At 38.8% G+C, this 17,889-nt stretch overlaps 1 protein-coding gene across 5 annotated transcripts in view; it reads left to right on the forward strand.

Moving 5' to 3' along the window:
* The first annotated feature begins 6,094 nt into the window (after nucleotides 1-6,094).
* Nucleotides 6,095-17,889, forward strand: part of LOC134226330 (calcium uptake protein 3, mitochondrial) — a 243,898-nt gene continuing 232,103 nt past the window's right edge. For all 5 annotated transcript variants that reach the window (XM_062707048.1, XM_062707049.1, XM_062707047.1 and 2 more), the window contains exon 1: nucleotides 6,095-6,332. In XM_062707048.1, the coding sequence (XP_062563032.1) occupies nucleotides 6,123-6,332 (210 nt within the window). In that variant the 5' untranslated portion in view covers nucleotides 6,095-6,122. The remainder of the gene's footprint in view (nucleotides 6,333-17,889) is intronic.

Here is a 17,889-nt window from a genome sequence, read left to right on the forward strand (position 1 = left end):
ATTATGGAGCAGTTCATGGCTGATGCAATTTATATAGAGCAGATATCGAGTATGAATTAAATGGCGTAGCAATAATTTTTCGCTGTTTAATAGTCGCTCCGAGATTACATTCGTATAAAGATATTGAATTCAAAATGCTCAATCTCAAATAATTTAAACAAGTTACTGTCATCCGATAAAAATTATTATTATGTAGAGATAATATTTTCGCATATGAGTCCTGGTGTTGGGTGGGACTTTAAACAAATTTGACCCGACTGACCGAGCGTCTGTTCACCAAGGAGGTGCGGCTCCAACAGCGTCTGTTCTGGCATCCAGCGGCTGAGTATGAAATGCTATTCCCCGGAAGCTGTACCTAAGATGGCAAGCCCCATCCCGGTGGATAGGGAACCTTGGGCCACCAACCTACTGTTCCCGAAACATCAATTTGTTCGAGAATCCGATAATGAAAGAATACGGACTGATTTTATGGCGACGACTCTTAGCGCGAAACAACGGATACGAATAAGAACATGGAACGTTTTAACCCTAGCCCAGCAGGGTAAATTGGCACAACTTGCCAATGAGGCACGCCACATTAAGCTTGAGATCCTGGGACTGAGTGAAGTCCGTTGGCCAAACTTTGGAGAACACAGAACGCCGTCGGGACAAGTTCTGCTATACTCTGGTTTACGAGGTGAACACGCTCCCCGGCATCGCGGAGTTGGCTTCCTACTAAGCGCTCAGGCACACTCTACGCTTATGATGTGGGAACCTATAAGTGAAAGGATAATCGTTGCCAGATTTAGAACACGGGTCCGAAACCTTACTATAATCCAATGTTATGCGACAAAACATACTTTTTCATATAAACGATAAAGACGTATCCATAAAAAACTGGAAAACGATCCATAAATAACATCTGAATGTTCCTTAAAATGCTACCATAAATCCAAAAAATAGTTAATGAGATTCCATAAAGAATAATTTTTCGATCCATAACTAAATTCAGCAATTGATTGGGAAATATGTTCCATTAACATGGTCAAGTAAAACAATACAATTCTTGTTATTTTCCCATGAAAATATGACAAATGATCCATAAATATTTTCATAAAAAACTATATTTTGATCCATAAAACTTCAAATTTGCGCATTTTTTTTATCGTGATGATGATCCATAATTTCAGTAATATGATCCATAATTTTAGTCATATGATCCATAATTCTGGCCATTTCATCCATAACTTTGTTCAAATGATCCATAGTTTTGGTGATATGATCCATAAATTTTGATAAATGATCCATAGATTTTATTAAATGTGTAGATCAATTAATATAGTTTCATTGGCCTTCTTTCCAAGCATTATGGATCACATTATCAAAATGATGGTTCATATGACCAAAATTATGGATCATATGGCTGAAATTATGGATCATCATCAGGATATAAATTGCGCAAATTTGAAATTTTACTCCTTCCAGTTTCACAGTAGCCGGGTAACCAGTGGAGAATGTTTAAAGCTTCCAATATATTGGTAGCCAAATGGCGTCAGACGGCGGTACCAAGATCGACATAGGCGCACGGATCAAGAAAGCAAGGGCTGCCTTTGCGAGTTTAAGAAAAATCTGGAAAAACAGACAGATAAGTGAACGCACCAAAATACGAATTTTCAACTCTAACGTGAAATCTGTGCTGTTATACGCTAGCGAAACATGGTGTGTGTCAGTGGAGAACACTCAACGGCTGCAGATGTTCATTAACAGATGCTTGCGGTATATAATTCGGGCCTGGTGGCCTCACAACTGGATCTCAAACAACGAGCTCCATCGTCGTTGTCACCAGAGGCCGATAGCAACAGAAATTTGGGATCGGAAGTGGGGCTGGGTCGGCCACACTCTACGTAGGGGCGGAAACGAAATCTGTAAACAAGCATTAGACTGGAACCCAGCGGGACATCGCAGCAGAGGCAGACCCAGAGGCTCATGGCGGCGAAGCCTCGATAAAGAAATAAAAGAAGTCGACCGAAATATAACCTGGCAACAGGTTAAAGCGATAGCCGGGCAACGCTCAGGATGGAGATCTTTCAAGTCGGCCCTTTGCACCACCTGTGGTGTACAGGATCCATAAGTAAAAGTAAGTAAGCACACCTCAACCCTCAGAGAAGCAATCTTGTACACAAATTAGTACGACGCCCATCCTAATCAGTTTTGGTTGAGAACCTAATTTACCATGAACGCCCCTGTGCAACTATGTTGTACTCATATTAATACTGCGTCCGTCCACATAGGACAACGATGGGCGGGCACCCAAACCAGTAGGAATGCCTCAGAGCAACCATATTGCGTTAATTAATAGCTTAATAATAAGATGATATTGATTATACATATAACAAGCAATTATGGTTCCGTAAAGTGTTATACACGCCTGAGCCAACCATGCAGAATCTACCATACAATACCAAGTTCCATCACAACTACATTCTCCGGAGACATGATCACTCACATGAAACCAGGAATCGGACCAACTTGTACATAGCACGTAGAAACACAGGAACTGGGAAAAATCGTTCTCTTATTATACAAATCGTCGATACAATGCTTTACCCACGGCTCTGAAATCCGAGCACAATTTAAGGAAGTTCAAAATTTTTGTGAAGCAGCTGCTAATAAACAGCCTCAGTCAATATTTGATGTAATCTCTCGCCTTCGAACTGCAGTGAGTTCGCGTTATCAGCGGTGTCTCGATCGAGCTTTACTGCCGTGAATCGCATATCTGTCCCATATGAATAGGAAACCCAGAAAATATGGGACAGATATGCGATTCACGGCAGTGTACATCGCCTCACTGCTCCACCACCGACTCGACGCACCAGATTGATCGCTAGTGGTAGATCTTGCCTCCCTATCAGTCAACGGCACGCAAACTTCCCAGGAACTGGACTACTCCTAACTCCTCCTCGTCACGCGAAACAACAATGCCTTCGTCCTCGTCACATTCGGCCAGTGGTAGACCCTGCTTCCCTGACAGGTAACAAATACTGGTATATGACACTACGCTCATAACGAAGTTAAAACCATTTGTTGACCAGCCTAGCTTTGCATCATCTTACTGCTCTACCATCGTCTCGACGGCACGCAAACTTCCCACGAACTGGACTACTTCTTAACTCCTCTTCTTCACGATAAACTGCTACAACCAGCTTTATCAAACCCATTATTACCTAAGTTACGTTAGTTATCGGTTAATAAGATATGTTAGTTATCGCACTTTCTTAAAAGAGATCTTTTCTCACTGGAAGTGCATTTGAATTGTAGCAATAATTTGAAAAGAAGGGTAGGTTTTATGCCTTTGGGAGAAGTGGTCCACTTGGAACAACACTCCCAGGGGCTTTTCCCTGCTCCAATAAAAAAATACCAAATAAACGAACTTGAAAAAAAATACCTCAGGGCAGTCATATTGTGCTCAAGTTGATACTGCGTCTCTACTCATGGGACTCATATAGGACTCGCCGATGCACACCTGCGTTATTTTAACGCTGTGTGCACGTGGCGTTGACAAAACGCTACGTGAGCATCGGCCCATATTGTACTCAAATTGTATCCATCCTTTATAAACACCCAATCCGTTCTGTCTGACCGGCTTAGAGCAGTCACATTGCATTCAAATTGATTCTGCGTCTGTCCTGCGTTGATTCTGCGTTCGTTTACAATAAATATTTAATCGCTTACCATGAATTACCTTCTCTACTAACCAACGATTCCTTTCCCGTAGCGCTCACAGAGATGCAGAGCATTCCTCGATCTTTTATAACATCGATTATCAACCTGGGGTACATGTACCCTGGGGGTACTTTCGCCGGGCCCAGGGGGTACTTCGGACGAAATGCTTAATGGCGGATGAATTACAATTTTAATCCAAACTTATAGATAAAGTTTTGTATTTTTTTATTCCTAGCCTTTGTCTTGTACATAATACCTATGTATGGCGATCGGTGAATCATGGCCTATTGAATCCTGTCATCCACAACCAGTACAATGGATGAAGAGATGGGGGACAAAAGATCAAAAGGGCAAAACCTCGAATGAACAAATTTTAGAAATCTTCTATGCAATCTACCGGATCAAAACAGAATGTTGAATAATATGATTCTTACCTAAAATCTAGAGTCTACAGATTCAATAGCCTCCCTTTGAAAGACATAAAGACTTTTTCCCGGAAAGCTCAGTTGCTGCGTTGCAAGAGAATTGGAAGCATCCTTCAACGCTTCTCGGAAGCCTCCTTCCAAGCAGCTCAGAAGCCTCCTTTCAAGTGACCCAGAAGCATCATTTTAAGAGGTTTGAAAACTTTCTTTTAAGAGGCCCGGAAGCCAAGCTGTTTTTCTAGAAACTTTCTTTTTTCTGTTTCTTATAAAAGCCTCCGATTTTTTCATGGGGCTCGGAAGGAATTTTTGAACAGGCTCGAAAGCCTCATTTTAAAAGGCTTGGAAGCCTACTCTCAAGAGTGTTGGAAGCCCGGAAATCTTCTTTTAAGCTTTCTTCTTTTACCTTTTTTTACTTTTCCCCTTCTTTTAAAAGGCTCGGAAAGCTCTTTTCAAAAGGCTCGGAAAACCCTTTCAAGAGGCTCGAAGCCCTCCCTTAGAGAGGGTCGGAATTCTTCTTTCAAGATGCTTGGATCCGTAGTCTCGAAAGTCTCTGAAGCCTCCTTTCAAGAGGCTCGGAAGCCTCCTTTCAAGAGGGTAGGAAGCTTCCTTTCAAGAGGGTCCTTTTAATATGCTCGGAAGTCTCCTTTCAAGAGGTTCGGAAGCCACCTTTCAAGAGGCTCGAAAGTCACCTTTCAACGCATCAATTAGTTTGACAGATAAAACTTCGGAAGAAAGTTCGGTGCGGAAGTCCCGACTTCAGAATTCTAAGTTGGTCCTACGCCGACAATAAGACTATGGGTCTGTGAAATTCAATCTGAAGTACATATCTGTGTGCATTTTAGAAATGTGCTCAGGATTTTCGCACCTGTCTAGCGTACTGGTTTCATGGGATCAAACCCCACCGAAAGAAGTGGTTACCCTTCAATACATTAAGTTGAAAATCAGGCCAAGTTCTAGTTGGATTGAAGAGCCATTGAATAAGAAGAAAAAGATTGCCTCTGAGCCTCTTATAAAAAGTTCGTATTCGAAGTGAAATAATGGCTTCTTTGTGATATGAGAAAGGTAAAAATAAAAAAATATTCGGAATATGTATTGTTGAAATCGATTATCGTGCTCTAAAATTATTATGAAAAATCACTGCAAGGTTTCCTAAACCATGTTATCATTTTAGCATTTGTATATCATGAGGCGTCCATAATTTCCAACCCGAAAATTTTCAGGGCCGAACCGCGCATCTTACCGCACGGCTAAGGAAGCACCCTTCACATATAAACACGGTGTCTCTATGGGGAAACATTATTTTTCTAAAATCAGTATCTCTGAAACACCCACCACGTGAAAGTACATGCTCTCCTCTTTCATATAGTGGGTAAACTAAAATGTTCTATCGGGGGATCTAGAACAATTTTTATTTTTTTCGCTATTTTTGGGGCAAATCCCATAGAAATCTCAAATGATAGCCGATTTAACCTCCCCAAAAATATATGGAAAAATCACCCCCGATAGAACATTTTAAAAATGCACCTACGTGAAAGAGGAAAACCTATACTTTCGAGTAGTGAGTGTTTTAGAGATACTGATTTTTTGAAAATAAGCCTCTTCGGACAAACACACCGTGAAAACTATTTTTAGATTCGCATTTGCAAAATTTACGAAAAATGAGTGCTCTATGCGACCGCTGCAATTCTTCCTTAGCTTTTGTTTCAACATAAATTCCAATTCACCAGCATGGCATCACTGGTAACCACGTGCGTTTGGAAATCGAAATTCTCTCTGTTATTATCACACAAGCTCTCTTACATCGTACAGCTCTCCAACCCGGCACATCTATGAACACGCTCCGCTCACGCTCTCACATGACTCTCTTCCCTTGCGCCAAATCTCTTCCCGCACCGTGTGCCTCACACGCCAAAACACAAACGTCAAAATATTTCCATTCTGTTTTCTGCTTTTGCGCTGCCGTTTGGCAGATCACTGTTTTTTAGTACAACAACAAAAATGGCGATGTACACAAACAGTTTCGTACGGTGCTCCCGGTTCGGACCGAAATTAAACACGGTAGTGCGCGGTTTCAGTGTCGATTCCGGCCGGAAATGGCTGCTGCATCCGTCAGTGAAATATGTGTGCCTGATTGGGGGCAGCCTCGTAGCCCTAGGCTACGCCCAGCATCGCCAGCAGCCGAGGGTGCACGCGCTGCAGCTCCGCAAGGTAGGTGTGAAGGAATTTCATTGTGGGCAAATTTATTCAGCTGTGCTGCTTTAACGGTGATAATGATTGATCTGATACCAGCGGGAGTTGAAACACTGAATGGAGAGAAATTAGAATCATGCGAAAAAATCATGATTTACGTTTTGCACGCCGACATAAATGAGATATTCTTCATCGAGAAAACCAGAGCACAATGTTTATCTTCCATATAAGGATCGAATAGTGGTATGCTGCCCTTCACGTTAATTTGTGAACCAGGAAGATCGGTGCCGTTAATTAACATATATGGAGGCAGGTTTTGATAAGGAATGAACTGGAACATTTAGATTTTGTTGTCAAATATGATAGTGATAAAAAATGACACCAATGATTATTGTAAGTTGGTGACGTCATGCTCGATCTTTGTGATATTTAGAGTTGAAAATATGAATGAAAAAACAATGAAGATACATTGAATTACTGACCATTTACTAAAACATATAATAATATTCACAAATATCATAGATATGGCCTGATTATTGGATCGAATCAAACACCCCAAACAAAAGGAAATAAGCTATTATTAGTCACTTTTAGTACAAGCAATTCTACTTGGAATGGATGGATGTACTAATAAACATATGATTGTCAAAGTTGTGATGCCGTACATGATGTGGGTCAAGGACGAAGAGGTGAAACACGTATACCTGTACATTGGTGAAAGGCAGCTTCCCACCATTCCATGATGGGTCAATGAACCATAGATTAGTTATAATGATGAATTGCATAAAATACTGAAAACAGCGTGAGAATGCTTTTGGTGACATACTCAAACGAAACAATGATTTTTTTGTAATAGAGGATGTTGATTTTAATGTTGGTATTAGAATTGCGTTGCAGACAACTACTCTAAGGAGCAAGCCAGAGTAAACGCGACGAGCGATGCGACGCGACGCGACTCACGTAAAAGAATAACAATCATTATCAACAGGCTGTCAAATTGCACTGTCGCGTCGCGTCGCATCGCACGTCGCGTTTGCTCTGGCTTGTCCCTAAGATAGAATGCACTAACAGTATACGTCGCTGAATTTCTTTCATAAACGAAATAAGATTCCTACACTGAAAGGAGCGGCATGGTAAAATCTACTAAATCGAGGGTAAAAATAAAAACATTTTACCACTTGATTTGTGCAGACTACAGTTTGCACTTAAATCAACCATGACTGCAGTTGATTTTACTATGGAGCCTTTTTGACATTTCTTGACGAATTGTACTATTTTTTTCGTTCAAAAGTACCATGTGCAACGTAAACATTGCAGTAGCTGTTACCATGTTCATTGTGGAACCATAGTAGAGTTGACTATACATGTTCTTATTTTATAGTAAATAAATAATTTCGCTTTATTTCTTGTTTGTGAAATACAAATATGTATACAAATATTATCTATTTCAATTATGAATATTGGTGCGCAATTCTTATGTGGCTTTCGCCTTCTCGAACACGGACAGACCAATTTCCTCGTCCATCACCGGCTCTTTTTTGTTTCGGAAGCAGCAGGAAAGTTCTTGCGGCAGCAGTAGCTGCGGTGTGACACTTACGCTGGATCTTTTTCTTCATCCCGAATTGCCGTTGAGCCAGAGCCAGTGTGAATCCATGTCCAAATCCATGACAACTTTCAGAATGTCCGAATGTGACATTGTGTTCGACGAGCGAAACTGATGCAGTCTGTAACACAAAATGCGAGATGTAATGTATTTTTCACCAAGGCCTCATAAATACTTACTGTAATCTTCTGTTTTTTAAGTTCTATTTAATAATTAATTTGCAGAAATTTATCGCTACCGACTATGACCGCTTCGATGGTGACCTGAAAGGTTTTTGTTGTGTAAATTTTCTTCACTAAACTTTGTTGTTAGTTTAACCATGCGCATGGTAAAACTCACAACAGTGTTGTTATTATAAATAGGTTTACATTTATATCGAAAACATACTCAAATAGTAATTTTAAGAGCTATTGCATAGTTAAAATTACTGCGACATTGTTTTCAGTGTAGGGTGACTGTGCCAGTAATAGTGGTGTACCAGTAATAGTGGAAACTCGATTTTCGCTAGATGTAGTGCATTTTAATTATTACAAATTACTTCATAACATAGTGCTTGCTTAAACAAGGTGAATTTGTACGAAAAAGTTTACAAATTTTCCGGAAAACATCGAAAAACATCATTTTTCCTTAACTTTTCGGCTCCCTTGCACCAATAATAGTGAGGCGTTCCTATAATAGTGAATTCCATAAGGAACCCATGGGATTCACTATTATAGGAACAGAAGTTAGCTAGTACCACTATTACTTGTCCATTAGGGTGACTGTGCCAGTAATAGTGGTGTACCAGTAATAGTGGAAACTCGATTTTCGCTAGATGTAGTGCATTTTAATTATTACAAATTACTTCATAACATAGCGCTTGCTTAAACAAGGTGAATTTGTACGAAAAAGTTTACAAATTTTCCGGAAAACATCGAAAAACATCATTTTTCCTTAACTTTTCGGCTCCCTTGCACCAATAATAGTGAGGCGTTCCTATAATAGTGAATTCCATAAGGAACCCATGGGATTCACTATTATAGGAACAGAAGTTAGCTAGTACCACTATTACTTGTCCATGTACCAGTTAATGGAGGAAGCGATTTTGAATAAAAAATAGTATTTTGAAGTATCAACAATATTTTTCCTGAAAAATAGAAGAGAACAGCTTTCTGCCAATATATTTACATGACAGGAAATATATTCCTATCAATAGATATGAATTAAACAATTTGGACCTGTCACTAATACCACTATTACCGGTACATCGACCCTAGTAGAGACGATGTATTTGACCCAATGTTTGAAACGAAAAGAACGTTGGAGGTTAATTTAGTATCGATAGGCATTCCCTAAGTCTTTGAATGTTTCGTCCATTTAAGGAATAAGAACGAATAAGTTACTTACGAATGAAATAAACTAAAAGTTGGCCATATATTTTTAAAAATCATTCGATTGATTCGACACCATTGAGAAGAGGTTTCCAGACTTCTTCAGGGGACATTTTCATTGCAAAGTAATCTAAGGTCATATGACAGTTTTATACACATTAGAATCGAGCACATTTAAAGCAGGAGTAAGAATAGATCAAGTTCAAAATAGTTAAGACTTGTGATCCGATTTTAACAAAAAATAAAATATGGCGCTAGGAAGAAAGTCAGAGCAAGTTCTTTCCCGCAAATAAGGCCGTAACAAATATTTAATTTAAATTATGTCCTACTGGTCTCCGAAAATTCAAGGGGGGGATAATAAAAAATGAATATTAAAATGTAAAAAAATCATTAAAACTTCTCGGATTTGTTAAAGAATCCAATTTTTTTGTTGCCCCCTCAAAATATAATTTTTCCGAAGGGAAATTCTTCGGAATTTCCGAAGGGAAATTCTTCGGAATTTCCGGAGGGAAATTCTTCGGAATTTCCGGAGGGAAATTCTTCGGAATTTCCGGAGGGAAATTCTTCGGAATTTCCGAAGGGAAATTCTTCGAATTTCCGAAGAAATTCTTCGAATTTCCGAAGAAATTCTTCGAATTTCCGAAGAAATTCTTCGAATTTCCGAAGAAATTCTTCGAATTTCCGAAGAAATTCTTCGAATTTCCGAAGAAATTCTTCGAATTTCCGAAGAAATTCTTCGAATTTCCGAAGAAATTCTTCGAATTTCCGAAGAAATTCTTCGAATTTCCGATAGGAAATTCTTCGAATTTCAAAGGAAATTCTTCGAATTTCCAAAGGAAATTCTTCGAATTTCCAAAGGAAATTCTTCGAATTTCCAAAGGAAATTCTTCGAATTTCCAAAGGAAATTCTTCGAATTTCCAAAGGAAATTCTTCGAATTTCCAAAGGAAATTCTTCGGAATTTCAAAGGAAATTCTTCGAATTCCAAAGGAAATTCTTCGAATTTCCAAAGGAAATTCTTCGAATTTCCAAAGGAAATTCTTCGAATTCCAAAGGAAATTCTTCGAATTTCCAAAGGAAATTCTTCGAATTTCCGGAGGAAATTCTTCGAATTTCCGGAGGAAATTCTTCGAATTTCCGGAGGAAATTCTTCGAATTTCCGGAGGAAATTCTTCGAATTTCCGGAGGAAATTGTTCGAATTTCCGGAGGAAATTGTTCGGAATTTCCGGAGGAAATTGTTCGAATTTCCGAAGGAAACTGTTCTAATTCCCGAAAGGAATTCTTCGAATTTCCGAAAGAAATTCTTCGAATTTCCGAAAGAAATTCTTCGAATTTCCGAAAGAAATTCTTCGAATTTCCGAAAGAAATTCTTCGAATTTCCGAAAGAAATTCTTCGAATTTCCGAAAGAAATTCTTCGAATTTCCGAAAGAAATTCTTCGAATTTCCGAAAGAAATTCTTCGAATTTCCGAAAGAAATTCTTCGAATTTCCGAAAGAAATTCTTCGGAATTTGAAGGAAATTCTTCGAATTTCCGAAAGAAATTCTTCGAATTTCCGAAAGAAATTCTTCGAATTTCCGAAAGAAATTCTTCGAATTTCCGAAAGAAATTCTTCGAATTTCCGAAAGAAATTCTCCGAATTTCGAAAGAAATTCTCCGAATTTCCGAAAGAAATTCTCCGAATTTCCTAAGGAAATTCTTCGGAATTTCTAAGGAAATTCTTCGAATTTCCTAAGGGAAATTCTTCGAATTTCGAAGGAAATTCTTCGAATTTCCGAAGGAAATTCTTCGAATTTCCGAAGGAAATTCTTCGAATTTCAAAGGAAATTCTTCGAATTTCCAAAGGAAATTCTTCGAATTTCAAAGGAAATTCTTCGAATTTCCAAAGGAAATTCTTCGAATTTCAAAGGAAATTCTTCGAATTCCAAAGGAAATTCTTCGGAATCTCCAAAGGGAAATTCTTCGGAATTTCCGGAGGGAAATTCTTCGGAATTTCCGAAGGGAAATTCTTCGGAATTTCCGGAGGGAAATTCTTCGGAATTTCCGGAGGGAAATTGTTCGGTATTTCCGGAGGGAAATTGTTCGGAATTTCCGAAGGGAAATTCTTCGGAATTTCCGAAGGGAAATTCTTCGGAATTTCCGAAGGGAAATTCTTCGGAATTTCGAAGGAAATTCTTCGGAATTTCGAAGGAAATTCTTCGAATTTCGAAGGAAATTCTTCGAATTTCCGAAGGAAATTCTTCGAATTTCCGAAGGAAATTCTTCGAATTTCCGAAGGAAATTCTTCGAATTTCCGAAGGAAATTCTTCGAATTTCCGAAGGAAATTCTTCGAATTTCGAAAGAAATTCTTCGAATTTCGAAAGAAATTCTTCGAATTTCCGAAAGAAATTCTTCGAATTTCCGAAAGAAATTCTTCGAATTTCCGAAAGAAATTCTTCGAATTTCCGAAAGAAATTCTTCGAATTTCCGAAAGAAATTCTTCGAATTTCCGAAAGAAATTCTTCGAATTTCCGAAAGAAATTCTTCGAATTTCCGAAAGAAGTTCTTCGAATTTCGAAAGAAATTCTTCAAATTTCGAAAGAAATTCTTCGAATTTCGAAAGAAATTCTTCGAATTTCGAAAGAAATTCTTCGAATTTCGAAAGAAATTCTTCGAATTTCGAAAGAAATTCTTCGAATTTCCGAAGAGAAATTCTTCGAATTTCGAAGAGAAATTCTTCGAATTTCGAAGAGAAATTCTTCGAATTTCGAAGAGAAATTCTTCGAATTTCGAAGAGAAATTCTTCGAATTTCGAAGAGAAATTCTTCGAATTTCGAAGAGAAATTCTTCGAATTTCGAAGAGAAATTCTTCGAATTTCGAAGAGAAATTCTTCGAATTTCGAAGAGAAATTCTTCGAATTTCGAAGAGAAATTCTTCGAATTTCGAAGAGAAATTCTTCGAATTTCGAAGAGAAATTCTTCGAATTTCGAAAGAAATTCTTCGAATTTCCGAAAGAAATTCTTCGAATTTCCGAAAGAAATTCTTCGAATTTCCGAAAGAAATTCTTCGAATTTCCGAAAGAAATTCTTCGAATTTCCGAAAGAAATTCTTCGAATTTCCGAAAGAAATTCTTCGAATTTCCGAAAGAAATTCTTCGAATTTCCGAATGGAAATTTTCGAATTTGAAGGGAAATTCTTCGAATTTCCGAAGGAAATTCTTCGAATTTCGAAGGAAATTCTTCGGAATTTCCGAAGGAAATTCTTCGAATTTGAAGGAAATTCTTCGAATTTCGAAGGAAATTCTTCGAATTTCCGAAGGAAATTCTTCGAATTTCCGAAGGAAATTCTTCGAATTTCCGAAGGAAATTCTTCGAATTTGAAGGAAATTCTTCGAATTTCGAAGGAAATTCTTCGAATTTCGAAGGAAATTCTTCGAATTTGAAGGAAATTCTTCGGAATTTCCGAATGGAAATTCTTCGGAATTTCTGAAGGAAAATTCTTTGGAATTTCTGAAGGAAAATTCTTAGGAATTTCTGAAGGGAAATTCTTCGAAATTTCCGAAAGGAAATTCTCCGAAATTTCCGAAAGGAAATTCTCCGAAATTTCCGAAAGGAAATTCTCTGAAATTTCCGAAAGGAAATTCTCCGAAATTTCCGAAAGGAAATTCTCTGAAATTTCTGAAGGGAAATTCTTCGGAATTTCTTAAGGGAAATTCTTCGAAATTTCCGAAAGGAAATTCTCCGAAATTTCTGAAGGGAAATTCTTCGAAATTTCCGAAAGGAAATTCTCCGAAATTTCCGAAAGGAAATTCTCCGAAATTTCCGAAAGGAAATTCTCTGAAATTTCTGAAGGGAAGTTCTTCGGAATTTCTTAAGGGAAATTATTTGGAAGGGAAATTTTTCGGAATTTCCGCATGGAAAATTCTTCGGAATTTCTGAAGGGAAATTCTTCGGAATTTCTGAAGGGAAATTCTTCGAAATTTCCGAAGGGAAATTCTTCGAAATTTCCGAAGGGAAATTCTTTGAAATTTCCGAAGGGAAATTCTTCGAAATTTCCGAAGGAAAATTCTTCGGCATTTCTGAAGGAAAATTCTTCGGAATTTCTGAAGGGAAATTCTTCGGCATTTCTGAAGGGATATTCTTTGGAATTTTCAAAGGGAAATTTTTCGGAATTTCCGAAGGGAAATTTTACGGAATTCCCGAAGAATTTTTTTTTCAGAATTTTCGAAAGGGAAATTCTTCGCAATTTCCGAAGGGAAATTTTTCGGAATTTCCAAAAAGAAATTCTTCGGAATTTCCGAAGGGAAATTCTTCGGAATTCCCGCAGGGAAATTCTTCAGAATTCTCGCAGGGAAATTCTTCCGAATTCTCGCAGGGAAATTCTTCGGAATTTCCGCAGGGAAATTCTTTGGAATTTTAAACAAGAAATTCTTCGGAATTTCCAAAATTCGAAACTTCTGAATTTTCTAAAAAAAATATTCGGAATTTTCATAAGAAAATTCTTCGGAATTTCCAAAGGGAAATTCTGCGGAAATTTAAAAAGTAATTTTTTTGGAATTTCCAAATGGAAATTTTTCAGAATTTCCAAAGGGAAATTCTGCAGAGAGTAGCCGAGCAAGTAAGTTCAGTGCTTGTTTTATTCGTCGGGATAGTAATAAAATGTCTAACTTGTGTTCGGTGGCTCATGTACATGTTTGGCGCTTTGCTCCGGTCGAAACAAACACGATCTTTAATAGTTTGCAGTAGTCATCGAACAAGTGAGTACAGAGTGCTGCGCTTCCATTCGGTCGTCGAAAACGCGATTCTCCTCTGTTTTCATATGCCAACGGGCGTGCATGGTTTAACTTTTTACTCGTCGCGAGATAGCGTATTAGTGTTATTTCCCATCCCATGGATCGCATCGCTTACAAAAGTGAATCCAGATAAATTATCTTTTGTAACTAATACGATATCCTATCCTAAGACAATTGTGGAGATGCAGAGGTATACTCGGTCTCTAGTAGCAACGAGAGTCGGATTAACAATCCTTCCTGATCATGACCATAAGGATGTGGCCGGCGCCGTTCTTCTTCTTCTTCTTCTTCTTATTGGCATTACATCCCAATACTGGGACAGAGCCGCCTTACAGCTTAGTGTTCATTAAGCACTTCCACAGTTATTAACTGGGAGGTTTCTTAGCCGTTAAGTTGCGAAAGCCGATGGAGCTTCTTCGTACTTTAGTTGCTTTAAACCAGTCTAGCATACTGAGGGTCGTGGGTTTAAGTTCCATCGAAGGAAAGTGGTTACTTTCATTTATTTTTCAAATTAATCTTCCACATAATGTACATATTCACATCGGAGTTTTCCAAAAAAATGTAAATTAGTAACCATGTCGGGTGCTAAATACCCAAAATATATATAGGCAATAATTTTTATTGAACTTTACAATCTTCCTCTACTCTGCTCTGCTCTCTGCTCTCTACTTGCGGATACATGCAGCTTTTTATAGAAGTTTAACAGAGTTCACTGTCAAATCCCACCACATCCTAGGCAGTTACCACAACTCGCAGTTGCCCGGGGGAGGGATCGTCAAATTCTTGGACATAGTCCCTAATCACCCATTTATTGGCGCAGTTTATTTGCGTGCCTTTGTCGACTGCTCACGCGTAAGTTTCCAAATTGGCAGTTGAGTTTACGCTTCTAACTATATAAACATTATCCATCATTTTCCGTACTCGATTATATACCCCAATCAAATGGAAATATTACCCGCCGGGAACGAGTAACATGTTGGTGACTGAATTTAAAAAAAAAAACAGGTACACCGTTTTCGAACAGAGTTCGTTCAGACCGAACACTTATCACCTAACATGAGACAACGAACAGTACACATAACACCCATTGGACCAATTCAAAAGATTTTGTTCACGAAAAGTTGAACCCACACTCAATAGCACATATGCGTCTAGACGATTGACGTCGTTAACCGTACGGCCACGAAGCCCACATATGAATTGCCTAACCTATATGGAATACGTGAACAACTTCTTAAAAAATGTATTTTAGAAGCTCCAAGAATTCCTTGGAAAGTCGTTGATAGTCTCTTTATCAGAGTTTATGCTTTTACTTCTACATTCAGATGATTCAGCCATAGAACCACCAGAAACATCGAAGTTGATGGAACCAACATTACAACGATCAAATGGTGTAATTAGCAACTAAATATACAAACATATCGAAAGTTTTGTGCAATATTGGCACAACTCAATATCGTTTTGAGAATCTATTTTCAGTATAAATATAAGTCTACTCCAAAAACTTTTTTTTCTTGACTTTCTTGTCTTCTTGTTTCGTGTACCATGAGGCTTTTGGCCTTTTTGAAGATCCTCCCCATACCGAACCATAACTCAAGCACGCCACACCATTCTGATGTCAAATACTCGGATGCGCAGCTGAAATACCTCAAACCTCAAGCCCAATCCCGTTCGTCCTGAAATTTTGTAATCTTACCTCGAGTCGCCACGAGTGTCTTGGTCTATGCCCTTCCCCTTCACTAACTGTTGATAATAATTATATAGATTGTAAATATTATAAAGAGTCTCGGCTCCGTTAAGTGTTACACACGCCTGAGCCTGTTAAATAAGCGCAATAGATAAAAAAAAACAAATTTACCCCACAACTCATTTTAAAATTTAGCTTCTGAAACGAGTTGTAGGCTATTGATTTACATTCAAACCAAATGATGAGCTTCTTCCCTGAGCGTTATTTCTTTCTAATCCTCGACTCGATAAATTTATTCCCTAATTTGCTGTAAAAGAACTAAGATGAAATAGAACTCTTTACACATAACTTAACTCGTATCAAATGAGTTGTAGCCTGATGATTTTCATAATTTTATTATAAAATAAATAATACGCTGCTTATTCCGCATACATAAGTCAAAAATAAACACGGCACCTGTTGACACAGCCGTTTATCCTTCTTCAAGTGGAACAGCAAACATATTACTTCAATAAGCGAGCGTGTGACCGCAATACCAAAATCCCCACAGGAATCTCAAAGCGAACCGAGCACACATGACTGCATTATCCAAACAACATTTCCCCTAACCTCGGTCTTGTTTTCGAGTGACAAATTCCTGCGCAGGCAGATCCTCATACCACGCAGTCAATCTCCCACGTTAACGAATCTGATCCGCCTAATTAAAACGGATGACAGCTAGGAATCAATCTTGTTCTGGTGGGCACCCACCTAATGGCAAGAGCAAAAGCACCGGCAGCAGCCAGCTGTAATGATCCCGTCAATGGGACAAGCTGCTGCTCCGTTCACTCAAAATCCTCCTCCTCATCGGCTCTTCGCGCGCTCCGATCCCGCCCGTTCCTTCGACTCGGATGGAGGTGATAAGCGCGAAAGCAGGCTCCGTTTGCCCTGCGCCCCGAGAGGAAACAGAAAGGAAAAATCTCGTTTTCGGTGTATCGGTTGAGTAATCGTTTCAATTTTTCACTTGTCAAAACTATCCATCGCTCGGTTTGTGGCTTCATCTTGTCTACAATACGTTCATTGCGTTCGGGTATTCCTCAATGGAACTCTCCTGGAGAGTGCAACAGAAACGCGGATCAATATAAGGATGGGATGCTTGGCGAGACGGGGGGAAAACAGAACAGGACTTGTTTTCGCGCTGATTGCCACCACCAGCCAACTTTACTCGATAAGTGAGCTGTTGATGGTGTCAGACAGCCACCGCCGAAGGAGAAGGCCGGGAGCAGAAACTATCCGGCCGGCATCGTCAGCAGCTAAACCAATCAAGCCAAAAGGGTAGTGGAAGGAACCAGTTGGTGCCGATGACGACGGTGATGTCGCTGTCAGGTTGCTGAGGATTTGAAACGGATGCAGTGCGAAAGTAATGGAAGTGGGAAATGTTGATGAACAACGGTGAGAACTGTTGAAGGCTATCCAGAATGTTAATTGAAGAGCTGATAACAAGTTTTGAGAGTAGATATGTTCTAAACACATTTGAGCAGTGGAATTTAGACCACCTGACATGTGAGTGCAAGTTTTAAAGCACTGAGAATCACATTGTCCTCATTTCTGTATAATCTTTTTAGTCAGGGAGGGTTTGATACCAACTAGACAACATTTTTAAATGTTTTTTTATGATATGAATTTTACTCACTGCAATTTTCATAGAAGCATTTGACATCTTTGTTATGAGGTTCTGGACAAAGTTTATACAATGTCAACTAATGCAGAACAATATCTGTTATTTTAGTCCGAGTCCTTAAAAATTAAAAAGAAGACATAAAATATGAACGAGAACAACTCTATTCTTTATTGAAGAAACCGTACTAACTTATATAAATGTTTTGTCTGTGCACTTGCTGAAAACCCGGACGAGTTGGATTAATCTGGAGCTGTCCCACATAATCCAGAGTGTCCGACAATTTAATCGTGGCCCATATTTATGACTCCTCTGTCTTATCTGGCTCCGGTCCGGAAGAAGAATCTTATCAATCGGAATGCACTGGGCCACCGCACCGTTCCAAATGTTGCCAAAAAAATGAACGTACCTATATTTATAATTAGGTTATCTCGAACCTTCCTACGTATCATTTTGTAGTTGTTTGATCACGTGTTTGACATAGCA

Source organism: Armigeres subalbatus, chromosome 3 (assembly GCF_024139115.2).
Source record: "Armigeres subalbatus isolate Guangzhou_Male chromosome 3, GZ_Asu_2, whole genome shotgun sequence".
In the NCBI taxonomy this organism is placed as follows: domain Eukaryota; kingdom Metazoa; phylum Arthropoda; class Insecta; order Diptera; family Culicidae; genus Armigeres; species Armigeres subalbatus.